The 19,167-nt window shown below is 41.6% G+C and overlaps 1 protein-coding gene across 1 annotated transcript in view; it reads left to right on the top strand.

The window, feature by feature from the left end:
- Window positions 1–767: 767 nt before the first annotated feature.
- The window catches only part of RIF1 (replication timing regulatory factor 1), a 31,993-nt gene continuing 13,593 nt past the window's right edge, over window positions 768–19,167 (top strand). The window contains exons 1-20 of the mRNA XM_027695850.1: window positions 768–928; window positions 2,276–2,354; window positions 3,075–3,171; window positions 5,062–5,192; window positions 5,564–5,658; window positions 7,341–7,530; window positions 8,009–8,101; window positions 8,200–8,338; window positions 9,522–9,673; window positions 10,431–10,551; window positions 11,552–11,725; window positions 11,934–12,044; window positions 12,288–12,350; window positions 13,069–13,169; window positions 13,392–13,478; window positions 14,413–14,486; window positions 14,600–14,780; window positions 15,851–15,958; window positions 16,203–16,352; window positions 18,020–18,119. Coding sequence (XP_027551651.1) covers window positions 768–928; window positions 2,276–2,354; window positions 3,075–3,171; window positions 5,062–5,192; window positions 5,564–5,658; window positions 7,341–7,530; window positions 8,009–8,101; window positions 8,200–8,338; window positions 9,522–9,673; window positions 10,431–10,551; window positions 11,552–11,725; window positions 11,934–12,044; window positions 12,288–12,350; window positions 13,069–13,169; window positions 13,392–13,478; window positions 14,413–14,486; window positions 14,600–14,780; window positions 15,851–15,958; window positions 16,203–16,352; window positions 18,020–18,119 — 2,407 coding nt within the window. The remainder of the gene's footprint in view (window positions 929–2,275; window positions 2,355–3,074; window positions 3,172–5,061; window positions 5,193–5,563; window positions 5,659–7,340; window positions 7,531–8,008; window positions 8,102–8,199; window positions 8,339–9,521; window positions 9,674–10,430; window positions 10,552–11,551; window positions 11,726–11,933; window positions 12,045–12,287; window positions 12,351–13,068; window positions 13,170–13,391; window positions 13,479–14,412; window positions 14,487–14,599; window positions 14,781–15,850; window positions 15,959–16,202; window positions 16,353–18,019; window positions 18,120–19,167) is intronic.

The raw sequence follows: 19,167 nt of genomic DNA, 5'->3' as shown, positions 1-19,167 counted from the left end.
TCCACACTTTGGATTCGCTGCCAGTCCTAATATTTCCTAATCCACCCCCAGTCACCCCTGCAGCCCACAGGCGTCACCTCCAGCCCACCGGGCGGGACATCCTGCGCTCAGGGAATTTCGGGTGATGCCGGCAGGGTTTTATGGAGCTGGAGGTTAATTTCCAGTCATTAAAATTAATGATTTGACCTCATCGGGGTCTGCAGCTTCTTCACGAGGGGCGGGCGAGGGGGCAGCACTGTGTGACCAGGGACAGCACCCAGGGAAGGGCTGGAGCTGTGCCAGGGCAGGGTCAGGCTGGATCTCAGGGAAAGGTTCTTCCCCCAGAGGGTGGTTGGCACTGACCAGGCTCCCCAGGGCAGTGGGCACAGCCCCAAGGCTGCCAGAGCTCCAGGAGGGTTTGGACAACGCTCTGAGGGACAGGGTGGGATTGCTGGGGTGTCCTGGGCAGGACTGCGGTCGGACTGGACGATCCCTGTGCATGCATCCAGCGAACATCCCACGATCCCAAGATGCAAGGGCTGAGGAGGGGGAGGTCGGGGCAGACCCAGCGCCCTCAGCGCTGAGGCGACCCCGCCCCTCGCCCCGCCCCGCCCCTCCTGCCGCGCCCCCGCCAATCAGCGGCGAGGGGCGGGGCCGCCGCGGGGCGCGGGAACGGCTCCGCCGCGCTCCCATTGGCCGGGGCCCGCGCGCGCCGCCGGGCCCGCGCCCTCCGCCATCTTAGCGCGGGAGGTGCGCGGGGCCCAGGGGCCGCCACCGCCGCCGCCACCATGAGCGCCCCGGCCACCGCCACCGCCGCCGCCGTGAGCGCCCCGGCCACCGCCCGCGCCGACCCCGCCGCCGGCCCCAGCCTCGCCCCGCTGCTGCACACCCTGGAGGACCCCGCCGCCCCGCCGGGGGAGCTCACGGACGCGCACCTCACCATCGTCAGGTGGGCGCGGGGGGCACGCGCACGCTGCCTGAGGGGAGCGGGCGGCCGGAGGGGTCCGGCCGGGCACGGGGAGGGAGAGAGAGAGCCCCGGGAGAGCCGCGGCAGGGCCTGCCCCAGCGGGGATGAGGGAGGCAGGGCCAGCGACCCGCCTGCCCCGGCCGGGATGAGGGAGGAAGGGCTGGGAGCGGCGGGGCCGCGGGGGGGAGACCGCGGGAGACACGCGGGTCTGGGGGTGGAGAGAGGGAGGGAAGGAGAGGAGGGAAAGGAAGGAAGGGAGGGAAGGATGGATGGATGTCTCCTTCCTTCGAAGGAAGGAGGGAAGGAAAGGAGCAAAGAAAGGATTGAAGGAAGAGGAGAGAAGGAAGGAAAGAGAAGGAAAGGAGGTTGGAGAAAGGGAAGGAAGGGAGGATGGAGGGAGGAAGGAGTTCGCCTTTACAGGCTCTGAGCATCCCAGAGCCTCCCTTCCCTGTCGCACTTCCTGGGGAATCTGCAAAGGTGGGCGAAGGAATATTGGGAAATAATAACTTTATTTTTTAAAATGAAAAAAAAGACCTGCATTTCAGCTTTACGATTGGAGAGGTGAAGTTTTTATTGTGTGTCTCGGGTTTTGGAATGATCATGCCTTGGTTTAATTGTGTTTCTTTCTGAAAGGTGCTTCTTCACCTGCCTCTTTCCCATTTTATCATGTGCATAAGCACCATCTCTTTTCATCACTGTCTCCTATGGGTTCCTGCCTTGCGGTTCTGTAGTGACTTTTAAAGCTGTAATTGCTCAGATACCAGTTTTTACAAGTTTCTAGTAAAAACTGACAAAAAAAAGAAGTCCCGACTTAATACTTAAATCCCATCAGGTTTCTCAGGTTGTCCCCAGGATGACTGAACTTAATTACAACTTTCCTGTATGGATGTTCTTCACATATGTGCAAAATCATCCTTGCCTGTTGTCAAGCCAGGGTTTTCCTGGGGTTGGGAGCCTGAATTCTGGAGCTGTTTGTGAGGAATGTGCTTTTTAAGCTCACAGATTTCTGTTAAATGTAACTTTTCAGCAGTCATTTTAAGTTTGGGTGTTGACTTCTAATGGTTTTATAGAAGTTGACAAAAAAATTAAAGTCTTTGGTGGTTTTTTTCATGCTCTTTAAGCACTGAATGGGTCATTAATCACTTCACTTTTTCCTTTATACCATAACACAATATTTTACCGCTGGGTCGTGTTGTGACTCATATTTTTGCTCTTTAACTTCTCCAGTGTTGTGTTTATTTCCTTCAAAGAAAATATCCTGGCTAATGCTCTCAGAAATTTAAAGTTATGTTTGTAAATATTGTTTGTTTTTCCTTCTGCTCCTGAAAGTCGCCTGAGTGGTGAAGGAGGCAAAGTATTCACTGCAGATGTCAGAAAACACTTTCCTCAGCTCTGCAAAGTGTTTAAGGTATGTTTTTTTTCCATTCTGTTCTCTGCACTTGAGTGAACAAAGATCTGTTTAGGAGGGCAAGGTCAGCAGACAGCGTAAGGCTCATATTTGTGTCCATTTATAGACTCATGAAGGCTGGAAAAGACTCCCAAATCATGGAGTCCAAGCTTTAATAGGAATGCAGGTTAGAGACAGAGCAGTAAGGGTTTGTTGGCAAAATGTGTGCTCCGTATAGTGAGGAATTACCACAGGAAAACAATAAAATCAGGGTCTTGGATGTGTTCAGGCAGCAGCATCACAGGGACAAATCTAATCTTCCAGCCAGAACAGACACAGTGTGTTGTGGCTGCCTTTAGAAACACTTCAGAATTCAGAATGTGCAGTAAATGTCAGTTTTTTTCAAAGATAATTGTGAAAACTGTTCTTAGCCATTTTTTCTCCTCTGTTTTAGATGTTTAAAAACAGTTGGAGAGTCAAGTGATAGAACATAACATCCATAACCAAAGTAAAGGACTTGGGATGTTTAGAAGTTAATTCAGGAAAGATGTCTAAACACAGAGAGCAAAAATGTCTTCAGCACCTCAGATTGTCCTGTTGATTTGGAGTTTATGGAATCAGGAAGGGATTCTTCCAGGGGTGCATTTCCCACCAAGAAGTGCTTCTGTTCAGACAATTAAGACAATATTTCTCAGCTACTTCTGTAACCTGAGACTTTGTGGTTTCCTGTTCTTTTTCCAGGCACACATTTCCAGTCCAAACTCCGAGCTTAGTAATGCAGCATTGCAGGCCTTGGGATTCTGCACTTTTAATTCAGCTAATACAGCTGAATTGTCTGGTAAGCAAACAAACCTGGGTGCATAAAAACATACACTGGAGTTCTTTCTTTGTCTGTCTTAGCATTCATTTCAGTTTTGACCAGATTTGCAGTTCCCAGGTGGTGCAGTGGCTTTGTCTCTAATATGAGCAGTGTGAGCTGTTCACTAATTCCATCTTCTACACAAGGAGGGGGGTGTTTTGTCATGTTCTTAACACTGATTCTGTTTTACTAACTTCTAATTTCATTAAATGCTTTAGTAGCAATTAGATTCTGTAAATATTTTTGTGGAGTTAGCAATCAAAAACAGAAATCAAAAAGGAATTTTGTGAAATTAGAAATCAAAAGTCCAAGTGGAAAAAGAGTGAAGAACCTATTTGTGTAGTTGTGTTGTGTTTTCCACTCTTACTTGGTAATTTCTGGTTGTTAAATCATAGAGTGGTTTGAGTCTGAAGAGACCATTAAAGGTCATCTAGTCCAGCCCCAAATATTGGGCTGGTGGGTATTTCAACTGAAACTAATCCAGAGTAATCCAAAATCTTATGACCTGCATTCCCAGAAAGTGCTAAATCCCCTTCACCAAAGGTTTTGCTGCTGAGAACTCCAGGCTTTGCATCCAGGTAAAAAGCACAGGGTTTTGGGAACAGGGGAGAGCTGATGGCCGGGGTTGGCTGGTCCTTGAGAGTCCCTGTTACACATTCCAGGTGTTGGGCATGTCCAGTTGGAATAACACAGTTGGGAGCTGCTCAGTGTGGTGGTGGAACAGGGTTGTTTTCCGTGGACACACAAGGAATTGTGCTGTGCTGTGGCTGTTATGTGGTCCTTCATGGTGTGGGAGTACGTGGTGATGCTTCAATGCAAAGAGCAAATTGTGTGCAGTCAATTATTGTCTTTTTCCTTCTCCTGAGAAGTGTTAAATGCCCTTGGACAAATGTTCTGGAATGACCTTTGCTAGAGAGAAACTCAACCTGAGGCAAGACTGAACTGAACCATCTGTGTGGGTGTGCAGAGGGGGTGTTTTTCCTGTGACTCTGCCATTCTGTTGGAAATGGATTCTTTTGGTTCTCCTACTCAGTTTTTCAGTGTGTCCTGCTTTCCTGTTATCCAAAATTTACTCTGGTTTCCTCTGAGAATGAGACATCTGTAATAATATCTGTGTGGTCCCTTTCTTTTCCCCCATAACTCGCTTTTTTTTTTAAACTTTTTTTATCCAGCTGATAAATTACAGTTAATTTTGTTAGGGAACGTCAGGCTCCAGAAATAATGAACTCCTGAGAACAATGGAAACTTAGGAATGAGGACAAACAGCTTATGTACTTCTATGTGTACTTCTGGTTGAGAAAAGGAGCATATTTGCCCTTAAGTTTCTCTGATTTTAAAATCATTTACCCACAGAGCCCAAATTTGTAATAAATCAGACTTCGTTAGTTTGGAATTTGAAAGGAATACAAGTTTCATCAGTCTTCCTGGTTACATGTCTATGTTAACCTCATTAATTTTTGTGTACTGAGTTACAGTTTTACCACCTTTTTTAATGATAAAGCCTCTTGTAGACCCTAAAATGAATTTATGTCCATTCAGCAGTGCTGCTAAATTCACTTGAAATCCAAGAAGCTTTGAATAGTTAAATAGTTAATCTTTAGCTCCAGTGTATTTAACTAAAGTTGCCTTCTAGTTTTATGGTTTTGTGAATTCTTATAAAGCCAATATGTACTACATTAATACTATCTGTATATTGATATATCTGGAGCTTTTTTGCTGCTTTATTCTGAGAGAACCTGCCAAAAAGTAATGTTTAGGACATGAAATCACTGATACTTGTAAATGAATGGATCTTTAGCAGTGTTAAGTGAGCAGAATGACCTGGAACTTGCCCAGGATTTGAGGGCTGAGTGTTTGTTGTGCTTTCAGCCCCCGAAATGCAGGATTTGCTCTCGGCAGTGAACGGCGTCGCTGTGAAATCCTCAGACAAAAACACCTGCACTCGGGCACTTTGGGTGATCTCCAAGCAGGCCTTTCCTCCTGAAGTTGTAAAAAAGGAGGTGAGTTTTTTCTCTTTCCTTTCCCTTTTCTTTTTGCTGGCCCGATGTGCAATCTCTTGGTCGCTCCGCTCAGTAGCTTTTTGAATCCGAAGGTTGTTTTCCATCAGATTTCACAGCCTGAGTTCTTGGAAAAATTGAGCCAGAAGTTATTGCTTCCCTCGAAGGAGAGGCTGCAATGTGAGCAATTCTGTTAGAAACCAGTGAAATGGGGAAAAATACTCTAAATGTTCCAGTTTGCTCAGAGCTCTGACCTTAAAATCAGACCTGGCCTAATCCAAACACAGTCCTGGAAAATGAAATTTCATCATTCCAGCTCCCCATGGAATTATTGGTATCTAGGTGCTCACTCTGATGTTCTCTTGTTCCCTCAGGTGTCCAATATTCTCTCTACCCTGGAAACAATCCTTACCAAAGGAGATGTGCAGTCTGTTGTGGTTGAATATGAAGCACTTAATGTCATCATACGGTGGGTGCACTCAATATTCAATTGTTAAAGTAGGTGCTTTAATTTGAGGGGAAAACTCTTGATAAACAAAACCTCAATGGCACTAAATATACCAAAGAAACAATTTTAATCCTCTTTCAATTGTTCAGTATGTGAAGGACTGTTTTCTTGCAGTTTTGACTGGGATAGAGGTAATTTTCTTCCTCGTAGCTGGTGCAGTGGTTTGGATTTGGGATGAGCACAGTGTTGATAACACAGGGATGTTTTAGTTGGTGCTGAGCAGTGTTTGCTCCCAGTCAAGGACTTTGCAGCTTCTCACCCCACCAGTGAGGGGCTGGGGGACACAAAAAGCTGGGAGGGGGCACAGAGGATATTCCATAGGATGTGGCATCGTGCCCAGGTGTAAACTGGGAAAAGCTGGCCAGGGGCTGGTGCTGGGCACAAAGTCAGGGGGTGGGAGCAATTGCACTGTGCATCACTTGTTTTATGTGTCATTATAATGGCAAACAATTGCCTTAATGATAATATGACAATTCTGATGCACAAATTAGTGTTCAGCTGAAAGTCTTGCTTTTGTTTTTAAGTGAATTGTTAGGAATTATTTCCAAAGTCTCATGTCTACTTCAGTTACATTTTGTTTCCAGAACCTACCTGGCTGAGAAATTCTCCCCCATTACGTGGGGTTTTATTGAAACATGTCCCCTTGGTGTTTTCCACATTTTCCTGCAGTGTTTCTCATAAAACTGTTGAGATTCCTGTTGGATTCCACAGGTGACTTTTTAGGACCAACACAGTGCATTGTCTTGGTCAGCAGTGTTAAAGTATTCAAATTTTATCTTAGTAGTAATTTAATTTTTATATTAGTAAATATGCTGAGCTTGTATCTGCTCTTAAACTTCTGGCAACTGATTTGAGCTGCAAATCCATTTTAAAGTGAAACAGTTCTTTTAAACAGTGCTTGTCCTCTGGCTTTAATAAAATTCCTTGAAAGGCAGCAGTTTTCCCTTTGGAAGCTGTAGGAGGGATGGTTTTGACTTACCTGAGTCAAAGGGGCCACTTGCCAAAATTCCAGGGTTTCTAGAGACGAGCTGGTTCCTCCAGGCTGGTTTGGGTAAATGCCAGGTATTCCCATTTCTGAAAGTCTTGTTGGCTCGTGTGGGATGGTGTAAACACGTGGAATTGTTTGTTGGAGTTCTGACAATGTTGGAGCTGTGACGGCTTTGGAAGAGGAGGATAAAACAAAAGCACTTGAGGAGGGTGACGTGCATGGAGTCTGTGCAAACCTGGGCTGGAGTTTTCCAGGAGCAGGCCTGTGTTGTTCCCAGCACACAGAGTGTGTGGGAGCTGCCTGGGCTGCTGGGAACACCCAGGGATGGTTCATGTGCAAACCTTGCACTTGGGCAGTGATAAGGAATGTCCCTGCCAGGCTCTTGTTCAGCTCCTTTGCACACATCACTGTGACAGAGCAGAAAGGACACTGCAAATGTCAGTCTGTTGTGCTTTTGGAGAGGTTTATCTAAAATAACACCGGAGCTTTGTAGTTTTAAATGAATTGTCCAAATAGAGCTGCTTGGAAAAAAACTTAAAGAAGTTTAGAATGGTTTCCTATAAATCATATGTTGAATTAGAGCATTTATTGATATTACAAAGATAATTTGGTCTGTTGGAGATTTATAATCCCTGTATTTGTTCTCTGGATGCAGCCTGATGGAGCAAACCCCAGCCCAGATGGGAGAGGAGGCTGTGAGGTGGGCAAAGCTCATCATCCCTCTGGTTGTCCACTCTGCTCACAAGGTGCAGCTGCGAGGGGCCACTGCCCTGGAGATGGGAATGCCACTGCTCCTGCAGAAACAGCAGGAGGTGGCAGCTGTCACCGAGCACCTCATGACCACAGTGAGTGGGAACGCCGTGGGTTTTGTCTGTAGACAGCAGCAGGAGGGTTGTGGGGGTTGTTTGGTTGCAATTTTATGTTTAATTTTATTTACAGTCCAGGTAACGGCAGCAAAATCATTGACAGCACCTTCGTGATGACTGTGGCTCTAATGGGAAAAATTAATGGAACAGGACCAGTGTAAAAACAACAATGTGTCTGGACAGGAACCATTAATCAGGAAAATCATCATTGATCAGGAAAATAAATTGCTGCTTTTAAATGCTTCAAGCACCAGTCTCAACAGCATTAACTCATAAATGCCATTAAACTTCTGTTGTCTCTGCAAGGGAATTTGCTCACCAAATTCTATCAGAAATTGGTGTGGCAGTAACTCATATTGACTAGCTTAGCCTCCTACTCAAAATGGGTGTGAAAATATAGTTGTTAGAATATTTTAACTATATTTCTTGTAGAAATGCTGTTTTTTTCTGCCTGCAGAAGTTGATTTCTGACCTTCAGAAATTGTTTTCTGCAAAAAACGAGACTTTTGTGCTGAAGTTGTGGCCGCTGTTTGTCAAACTGCTTGGAAAGGTGAGCAGCAAAATAATGAGTTCTACAATCATGAATCTTCAGAAAAAGAATTTTTAACAGCATTAAACTACCTCAATTTTGAACTTTTTTATCCCCAGACTCTTCATCGCAGTGGGAGTTTCATCAACTCCCTGTTGCAGCTGGAGGAACTTGGATTTCGGAGTGGCTCCCCAGTGGTAAAGAAAATTGCCTTCATTGCATGGAAGAGTCTCATAGATAATTTTGCTCTAAACCCAGGTAGATTTAAAACAAAAATTAACCTGAATTATTTTGCTTACTGTCACTTTCCCTGACTGGAATAGAATATTCACACCTGGTGTGTCTGTGGTGTACACAAACACACAGTGGGATAGATATAAATAAAATTCAAGATGTTGGGTTTCTTTGAGGTTTTTTTTTCTTGTTTTGTTTATTTTTAAGGCAAAAGGACAGTTTGATCCTTTGTTCTATCTCAGTTTTTCTGCTGGGACTGATAGGAATAGAATAATATTACATTTGTTTTGTAATGCTTTAACTGATCTAAACAGCAGTGAAATAGAGATTAAAACGTTCTGTACATCTTATTTTGGACTGTGTGGATTAACTGGAGAAGGGCAGTGCTTCAGAATTGTAGAGGTGTTAAAAAAGATGCTTTAAAGGTATAACTGAGACCTGACCAAGTTGTTAGTCCAGTCTGTGTCAAAACACAGAATATTTTGGTTTTTATCTTGATTGTGTTTCTCAGTGTGTTCTGAAGAGAAAACTAATTGTGGACATTCCTTAGTTTAGCTGAATTTATCTTTAATTGTCTTAAAACACAATTTTATTGTGTTTCTTATTGTTTGTTCTGATCATAATTTCACATAAATGAATTAAAAGGTTCTATTTTATGGGAAGATAAAATCCCTGGCCCAGCTGGTGTTGGCTGTTTGTGTCCCAGGGTGGCTGGGCAGGACTTCCAGCTGCAGGAGCAGCTCCTGTGGATTGGAGAGGGGCAGGTTCTGCTGCTGCTGAGCTGGGCAGAAGTTTTTCCTCTTCCTTAAACACTTGCACAGGCTTGAGCAAAGGTCTGCCCAGACCTGCTGTGCCATTTCTCCTTCAGTGGCAAATGATCCTTGGCAGCCTCAGATCCTTCCTTCTCACCCAGTGCCAGTGCACATCCATGTCAAGTGAGGGTGCAAGGGTAAATTTCCCTCTAGTTTTGTTGGAATTCACTAGATTTCACTTCAGTATTGGTAAGAAATACTTGTATTTCCAGAGGTGTTCTAGACAACAATTAGAGCAGTAAAGACAGTCTGAAAGCTTGGTGCATTTACTATGCACTCGTTAAACTTTAAGCTAAAAACCCCTGTTGGTTTAATTATTTCCCCCTTTTTTTTTCTTGCCCTGTGGTTTAATTATTTGTACTGCTTAAAATATGCCTTTTTTTTTGGTCTTCCAGATATCCTGTGCAGTGCTAAAAGGCTGAAATTACTGATGCAGCCCCTGAGCTCAATCCATGTGAGAACAGAGGCTCTGGCACTGACCAAGCTGGAGGTCTGGTGGTATTTACTCATGAGGTTGGGAACTCACCTGCCTTCAAACTTTGAACAGGTAACACAGCTGGGAATAGTCCTGGGCTGAGTCCCCTGCTGGTTCCTCTAACATATTCCTGCCTGCTTCATCCTCCTCTAGGTTATTTGATTTGTTTTTAGCTTATCTAGTTTTATCTTATGAAATAGAACTACCTTAAGGAACCAAATTTGACTCTATTTTTCTGTGCTCTGTGTGTGTGTACAGCAGAAATACTTGGGATTAAATGTGCCCTTGGAACATCAAGTTCCAAAAGATTTGGGGGCCTGTCTGAAAGTCCTGGGAGCATCTCTGGAAGTGTCCAGTGACTGCACAACAGGGAGCATAAGCACATTATTTAAGGGTTGTTTTGCCCTTTCACCAAGAAAGTGGGTGCTTTGGAAAGTTTGCCATAGGAAAACTTAATGAAAAGACCATAAAATATTTAGGAAGATGGAAGGGAAAAATGATCCTGGTGTTTCATTACTGGTAACTGGAATGATCATAATGTTTCCATTCAACACCTGAATTTCATTAAATTAAATTAAACTTCAGGATGGGAGTAAAAGAGGAGGAAAAAAGTGCCTTAGAGTGATCCAACTGTATCATATCTACCAGGACTTTTTGTTTAATTGAGCCATTTCAAATTAATTTATCATTATACATCTTAATATTAAAAGTACCCAGAAACTCTGAAACACCAATGCTGTGAACAACAGCTCTATGTGATGTTTGAGATGTGTGTTTTATGGCTTTTGTGTGTTATAACCATTTTCAGTGAGGTGTGATCTCTTTGCAGGTCTGTGTCCCATTAATCCAAAGCACTCTGAGTCTGGATCCTGCTGCTGCATTCCCAGGAACCCCCTCACGCCTTCCAGCCAACCAGAGCTTGGGCTCAGCCACCCCTGGGCAGAAACCAGGTACAGGAGGAGCAGCCTGTTCCCAGCTCAACTCTGGGTGCAGGGTCACCTGCTCTCTTTAACATCTTCATGCTTTTTCATTTACAATGGATTATGGAAACCAGGAATTTTTCTGCAGAGCTCAGAAGTGGTGATTTACACTGGGGAAAATGAGGCTTTTCCAGTCAGCATTTAAAGTTTAAAAAATCATGCTCTGTGTTGGGAGGACAAGTTTTAGTGTCCTGACTTGTGTTCTCTGTTGCAAGGGAGCTCTGGTTTGAAACTTAACTTTTCATGTATTTATTTATATGTGTGCTATTTATTTGTGCCCTTTTATTTTCTGTAGCATTTTTAGTTTTTACTTGAATAGTGTAGAATCCCAGATGGTTTGGGTGGGAAGGGACCTTAAAGCTCATCCAGCCCCACCCTCTGCCACGAGCAGGGACACCTCCCAGTATCCCAGATTGTTCCAAGCCCCGTCCAGCCTGGCCTTGGACACTTCCAGGGATCCAGGGACAGCCACAGCTTCTCTGGGCAACCTGGGCCAGGGTCTCCCCACCCTCCCAGCCAGGAATTCCTTCCCAATATCCCATCTAATTCTGCCCAGTGATCATGATGCATCAGTAGCTTTGGTACTAATGTGAAACCAGACCTCCTTGAGCTTTGCATCCAACTATCTGAGATAAGGAAGTGCCTCTTTTCCTTCTCTTTGTGGGAACCTGGCATTCCCAACCTGTGTCATTGTGCCTGCTGTAATTAGGAGGCCCAGGTATGTTGTGGAGGTGTCCTGGATTTGGGGAGTTTCCTGTGTTCCCTCCTTAAAAAAGTTCATCTTGGTGAGATCCCAACTGAGGTCGGTCAAAATGCTTTTCTTAAACCCCACTTAGGAGTGTCTGGCTTTTAGAAGTCCCTTTCAGCCAACCCTATACAACAGTTAGTTCTTTTCCTATGAGATTTTGGTCTGTTGGATCTTCCCTTTCTCTTGGAATGTGAGACAATGTGACTTTTCTCCCTCCTTTAGGTCCTTATCCATTGGTGAGTCCAGCCACCCCGAGGATAAACCTGAATTCCAGCCCAGCAGGAGGGGTGATGTTTTCTTCCATCCAGCTCTTGGGCATTGAAATGCTGCTGCACTTCTTGATGGGACCAGGAGTTTTAGATTTTGCTAAGCAAAACAAACTTGTACTCAGTTTAGGTACGTGAATTTTATATATTTTTAAAGTATTTTTGCATAATCTCATTGTCAGTATTATTGGATTTAAAGATGTCTGTTGGAATGAAATGCTGTAAACACTTAAAACTGTTAGCTGTCATCTTTAAGATGTTAAGTGCTTATTTTTAAGGCTTATCTTACCAGTAAACTGCAAAACAACATCTTTATGAATCATGTTTTCTTGTTCTAGAGCCTCTCCAGTCCCCGCTGATCAGCAGCCCCTCTTTTTTCTGTAAGCATGCCAGCACACTCATCAATGCAGTGCAGGATGGCTTTATTGCAATTGGAAAAGAAGTTCCTGGTAAGAATTCCATGATGGAATTTCATTATTTTCTGGGAAACCAAGTGGGAGAGGCAAACATAAGAAATAAGCACTTTGTGCAATATCCTGATGTTACATTAAAGAGAACTGGCCTGACTTTGAAAACTTGGATAATTTTTAGCTTAAATCAAAGTCTGTCTTTGAACACAATTTGTATTTTACCTGCAATTTTATTTAATGTTTTTAATCCACACTGAATAAAACCATTTTGCTGCTTTGTAGATTGTATGCTGAATGTTATATGGAAGGACATAAATGGATATGTAAAAACAGCAATTGAATCAGGTAAGAAGTGTTGTGTTTTTTCAGTCTGTCACTGCTGACCAGTTAAAGGTTGTATGGAGGTTTTAAAACTAGACATAAGTTGCTGCTTTCTTGCTGATGAAGTTTAGGTTTAATTTTCATCAGTAATTGGGGGTTTTTTTAAAACAGTTTAAAAAAAAAAAACAACAAAAAAAATAACCCCACTTTAAGTCTTTGTAGAAATGGAGACATTCATGTTACTCAGATCAGTGTGAAATCTTGGGTATGTGACTATGGCTGCCTTTTTCTGTAATTAAATTGTTTCAGAGTAAATTATAGTGTCTTTACAGATGTATAAAAGTTGTTTCCTATGTAAAGTGTCCATTATGCTGCAAAGGCTTTGAAAGTCCAGAATATTCTTAATAATGAAACCTTTTATAATGAAAAATTTGACTGAAATGGGTGAGAGAAATGAAGAGCATTCCTTGGATGAATGCAAAGTTCCACAACTTCTTTTAGTATATCAGAGATAAGGTTGTTAATGATACAATTTATAAAACTCAGGGGTTTTATTTAAACCTTGAAGTTTCAGTTACACTGTTGTTCAGAGTAGAGACTTAGTTCTGAATCCCTTAAGTATTTGATATATTTTTACAAATATACACAGATTTTTTTTGGTCTTGTAGTACTTAAATAGGAAGTTTTATTGATGGTCAGAGTGACTTGGTTCTGCTTTAACTGTAAATATTCTTTATTCCAGGAAATAAGAAAGAAAAGCAAGGGTCAGAAATCCTCACTATGTTGCTCCAGGCCTTAAAAAACATTGTGAGATCAAGCTCTCTTCCTGTGCAGAAAATACTGGTAAGGATTTCTTTGCTTTAACAGTGTTTTTTCAGATTTATCAGCACAGTTGGGTCCATGGTTCTCCTGCCAGAACCTTCTGCTTCAAAAGACTGAGGGATTTTTTTTTTTCCTAAAGGGAACCAGTTTCTTCAATTTTGCTTTTATTTATGGTGTTACTTATAATATTTGAACCCTCAGAAAAATATATTTACGTGTATTTCTTTCTTTTCCCCTACTCAGTCCCTCATTGATATTACTGTTAAGGAGTTGCCTCCAAAAGTATTGGGATCACCAGCTTATCAGGTTGCTGATATGGACCTTTTAAATGTAAGTCTGACTTTATTCCAGAGCTTTATTTGTGCTGAAAGGTATTAGGAAGTCATAGCTGCACTTCATGAGACCCAGATCTTTCAGGAAACCATATTATTCAAAGTTCCAGAATGCAGACTTTGTTTCCAGCCCCCATTTCTGAGGAGTAATTTAACAACCTATAGATAAGGATGGATAAGTACTGGAAGCAATGATGGAAAACAGATTTTTCAGGTTCAGGTCATGATTTAAAATACAGATTTTAGGTACTTTGCAAGGAGACTGAATAGCTGAAAGGTATTTAAAGACTTTTAAAACTGGATGACCATCAGGTTTTCTCCATCCACCAGTAGAGAGAAGGCAACTTTTTATTTTGCAGCAGTTGCAACAGAGGTTTTTAGCCCAACATTTACTTTATTAGCCAGGCATGGAATTGATTTGGAAGCTTTGAAAAGCAGACAAATATCTGAGAGCAGTCTTAAGTATAACAAGGGTAAGCAAATGCTGAACTCAACTGAGCAGGATAAAGCTTTGTCTGCTAGAACTGGCTTAAGAGCTCAACTCCCCAAATTCCTCCAATTTACCACAAGTGCTTTATTTATATTTTCTGACTTAGGTAGAAGAGTCAGAACTTTATTAGGGTGGTTGAAGTGAAATGCATTTTGTTAATTCTCTGACACAATCCAACTTGAGATACTCGTGTCAGATTTTAACAGAAGTTGTTCCAGAGATCTCTTGCTGCAACCTTGAACTAAGTAAATCCCAGCATCTGGCAGCAGCTCAGGTTTCCAGCTTTCCTTTTTATTTTGAATTGTTAGAATTGACAATTTTGGACAACTTTTAATAATTGTAAATTTCTGCCTTAAATATAATATATAGGTGGAGGTGTGGGGCAGCCATTTCATTTGATCAATGGATGTGTTGTTTTGACCTCTTAAATTTCTCTTCCAAGGGAACACCAGCTTTGTTCTTAATCCAGCTGCCTTTCCATAACAACCTCTTGGAATGCTGTGTAACAGATGAGAGGTATGTGCTGGTGCTTGGTTATATCAAACTTCCCTTAGAAGACTTCACAGAAGGGGTTTTTTTTTCCTAAAAAAAAATTTTAAAAAAAGGACCTGTTGAACTTCCTTCCCCAGATTCTTTGTGATTCTGGAAACACTTGTGGGTTATGTCCTGTCTGGGCCCACATCTCCCCTGGCTTTCAGTGAGTCTGTGATTTGTGTCATCAACCAGAGCTCCAAGCAGGTGGAAAACAAGGAGCACCTTTGGAGGATGTGGAGCATTGTTGTTAATCCTCTGACAGAATGGATTAATCAGGTACAGTGGCTTTGGGTTCTCTTCCCCAAAACCCCACAGGGAAACCTTGTGCTGATCATTTATCTTGATCCACAGTGGGCTTTACAATGATGATCATTCTTAAGTGCAATGTTCAGGATGGTTGGGAATGCTTTCCTCCTTTTCTTGAGTTTATAAACACACTCATGGATGTGCTCCAAGCCTTGACTCCTTGGCATAGTCTTGCTGTCCCAAAGCATGGAATCCTGCCCTCCAGGAACTGAGGCTTGTTTGTCTGATGTGAAAAATGTAATAAATCCCAAATTGGGATGTTCAGGATGTAATTAGACGAGAATTTCTTACTGATGTTAGACTTGTTGAGTGAAAGCCCTAATGGAAGCCATATAAACTGTCACATTTAAGGGGTTTTTCAGGTTCTTAGTAGTAATGTATTGACTGTAATGTAGGAGTTGTTGAATTAATTAATCCTCATGTGGTCGTTGGACCTAAAAATCTTAGAGTTTGTGAACAAAATTTTAGGTGCTCTGATTATTTACAAGGGAGTGTAGTGACAGGACACAGGGAATGTCTTCCTACTGTCAGAGGGCAGGGATAGATTAGAGATTAAGGAGAAATTCCTGGCTGGGAGGGTGGGGAGGCCCTGGCCCAGGTTGCCCAGAGAAGCTGTGGCTGCCCCTGGATCCCTGGAAGTGTCCAAGACCAGGTTGGACAGGGCTTGGAGCAACCTGGGCTGGTGGAAGGTGTCCCTGCCCATGGCAGGAGGTGAGATTGAAGGAGCTTTAAGGTCCCTTCCCACCCAAACCATGATTCTAAGTAAGTTGTTGTCATCACTTACTGCAACTGAACTAAGTGAAAAACACCCAAGACATTTTCCAATAGATTGTTTTTGTTCTTGGAATTACAAACAGTGCTTTTTATCTGTTTTCTAGTAGCAGCCTGAACTCTTTCAAGAGCAGAACAGCTAATTTCAAACTGCCACTGGCAGTTGAGCTTGCACAGGTCTCGTGTACAAGTCAGTGAACCAGGAACAGCCTTATTTGTCACCTCAGTTTTGCAGCTCCAATAATCAGAAAACGTTTTTCTCGTTGCAGACCAATGAAGTGAATCAGGGGGATGCCCTGGAGCACAACTTCAGTGCTGTGTACAGTGCATTGCTGCTGCCAGTGTCACACATCTTCCCCACTCAGGGCTTTCCCCAGGTACCACTGAATACATAATATTAATTAAAAGCATTATGGGGTTTGTAAAAACTGCCTGATGATCTCAGGGGGGAGGAATTTGCCACCAGTCCGTGTCGACATTACACCGCTGCTCAGGGTCGGGTTAAAACTCCAACATTTCAAACTGAAAACCCTCAAGAGCCACATAGGTTTGACAGAAGAAGAAAACTTTTACCCCTGTGCAGAGACCTCGATGTTGATGAGCTTTTTCTCTCTGTTCAAGCCAACCATGAAGTCCCTGCTGCGCTCGTGGTCGGAGCTGTACCGAGCCTTCGCGCGCTGCGCTGCCCTGGTGGCAACAGCCGAGGAGAACGTGTGCTGTGAGGAGCTGTGTGCCAAAATTATGGCTGGGCTAGAAGGTGAAACTCCAGTAGTGAGTATAAACCTGTGATACTGCACTCTATGAAATACTCCAGCAGGTATATTTGAAATTAGATATAAGAACCTGGTGTAAACTCCTGATTTGTGCTTTGGTTTGGATGAGACTTCAAGCTGTAAGAAAAGAGTTGGAGGTGATAAAGAAATGGATTGAAAGAAAGGAGTAAAAATAACTATAAATATTAAATATTAATATTTATTTATTGATTGATAAATCTTAAAATAGCAGTTAAGCAGTCTTTAAATTTGTCTCCTAACTATTTAAGTGATAATGGTTTAGTGAGTGTCATCGTGGTGGTGAATGGGATTTATCTGGTTGAAATAGATTTATTAATTTCTTAATTCATTCATCATTTTGTTAATTTATTAATTAATTTATTAATTTATTAAATTATTTATTATTAAATATTAAGACAGCAGTTAAGCAGTGCTTAATTTGTCTCCTAACTAATTAAGTGGTAACTGTTTTAGTGAGTGTCATCATGGTGATAAATGGGATTTATCCAGTTGAGATAAATTTATTAATTAATTTATTAATTTATTTATTATTAAATCTTAAAATAGCAGTTAAGCAGTCTTTAAATTTGTCTCCTAACTAATTAAGTGATAATGCTTTAGTGAGTGTCATCATGGTGGTAAATGGGATTTATCCAGTTGAAATAGATTTATTAATTTATTGATTGATTTATTAATTTGTTTATTACTTTATTAAATTATTTATTATTAAATATTAAAACAGCAGTTAAGCAGTGTTTAAATTTGTCTCCTAACTAATTAAGTGGTAACTGTTTTAGTGAGTGTCATCATGGTGATAAATGGGATTTATCCAGTTGAAATAAATGTATATCAAGTAACTTCAATTGGCAAATACCACAAAACTGAGTATTTTAAATAGGAAGGAGGGAAGATTGCACTTGCTGCTGGTTAATTCCTGGTGGCATCACCCTTGTCAAGTAAAATTTGAAGACTTTACTTGTAAAGCTTTATAAAAGAGAAAGCTTTTGGAAGAAGAAACCCCCACTATGAGGGGAGGTGGATTGTCTGGGTGTGAACATCAGCTTTGGAAGATAAACCCCTTTGTGCTTAAAGTTCACTCTTCTAAAAAAATGCTGTGAAAGAAACAAGAAAAACAATGGAATTTGCAAACCTGGGATTTAGAGTTTTGCATCATTATACCTTACCTTGGATGCTACCATATCCTGATGATAAACATCAATGCCAAAAATCAATAATTAATAAACAAGCCAAACTTAAACAATTTATAAGTTTAGTGTGCAAGTTATATTGAATCTTTATATTAGTCTAGAATATCAGTGTCCCCTGTAAAGCAGGTTTGGCTTTATGTAGAAGATGTTTTGATGGATTGGGAGGAAAAAAACCCTTGAACCTTAATTCTTTTGATCCATCTTAAATCTTCTTTGCTGTTCAGACAGTGCATTTGCTTATGTCTTATTTGTACAGAATGGGAAGACTCATCATCACGTGTAAATGTATTTAAAATGTATTTTTATCTGAGTCTGATAGTACAGAGCAGTTTCACCACCTTTAAATTAAAAGCTGTTGCCTTTCTGTCCTGAATGACCAAAGTGTGTTTTCCTGTCACTGTTTCTCTCCTGGGCTCTGCTGTGATTCCTGTTCCTGATGGTTTCTGTTGCTCCTCAGATGTTTTCCATGATGGAAGGTCTCACCCACGTTGTCTCAGTCATGGTTGACTGCATCAACTTTGCTCCATATGGTACCAAATACCAGCCAAAAACCAGATGTAAGGAAATGCTTGAATATTTGGGGGTTCTGTGTGTCTTAGAGTTGGGTAAAAATTAATGGTGTTGTGGGTGCAGAAGTGACAACTGTAGAATATCAGTGGTGTGAATGTGCTGCATGTGCTGTCTGACCTCTGAAAGGACTGGCAAAAATCATAAAAGGAATTAAAATTATCATCCAATCAGCCTGTTTGAGTCTCAGACCTTTGCTATTTGTTGAGCAGTTCCTGCACAGCCTGGCAAAATACAGCTGAGATTGGTATAAATATATTATATAAATACATATTGAGGCCCTTTCACTCTTTTTTTCACTGTTAAACACTGCTGGGTTCTAAAATGGTATTTGATATTTTGGCTGTAATTTCATTTTTGCTTGTGAGATCTGCTTTTGCTTTGCTCAGCTCTGATCTGAGGCAGCAATGCTGGGCCATAACCCAGAGTCTAATGTTACAATTCCTGCTGAAAACCAAGGGTAAATTGTTAACAACACTTTGCTTCTGCTCCTGAACCTGCTTTGTATGAAATAGTTGGGAGTAGGTTTAAGAAGACAAAGGGTCACTGTGTGTAAAATACTCTGTTTTATTTCTTACTCCCACTTAAAACTACTGAACTTAAAGAGTTGGACTTATTGATCTTTGTGGGTCCCTTCCAACTCAGAATATTCTGTGAAATACTCTGTGACATTCTCTGAAAATCTGAACAAATAATTCACAAAATAACACAATTCACTATAAAACTGAAGCATTTCTAATCTCTCTGCCCCACAGGAAATTTGTTAAAGTAGTGAGATGCTGTGTTGGACTGCTGAGGGAATGGAATGCTTTGATTGGAACTGTTGATGAGATAAAACATGATGTAAACTTCACTTATAAAGAAATTATTATTATAAATATATATATGTATGTGTGTGTATAATTATATTATAAATAAATAAACTAATATAAATTTATATTTGCCCTTCCCTCCTCCTCACCTGTTCCAAAATTTATGTGTATCCACTGGTATCTGTAGAGTGGTGGTTGCCTATTTTCAAACAGAAAATAAAGTCAC

This window comes from Neopelma chrysocephalum, unplaced genomic scaffold (genome assembly GCF_003984885.1).
Source record: "Neopelma chrysocephalum unplaced genomic scaffold, ASM398488v2 Primary Assembly neopelma1_103b, whole genome shotgun sequence".
NCBI classification, from domain to species: domain Eukaryota; kingdom Metazoa; phylum Chordata; class Aves; order Passeriformes; family Pipridae; genus Neopelma; species Neopelma chrysocephalum.
Note: the sequence above shows the minus strand (reverse complement) of the source record. Positions and strands in the feature narration are given on the sequence as shown.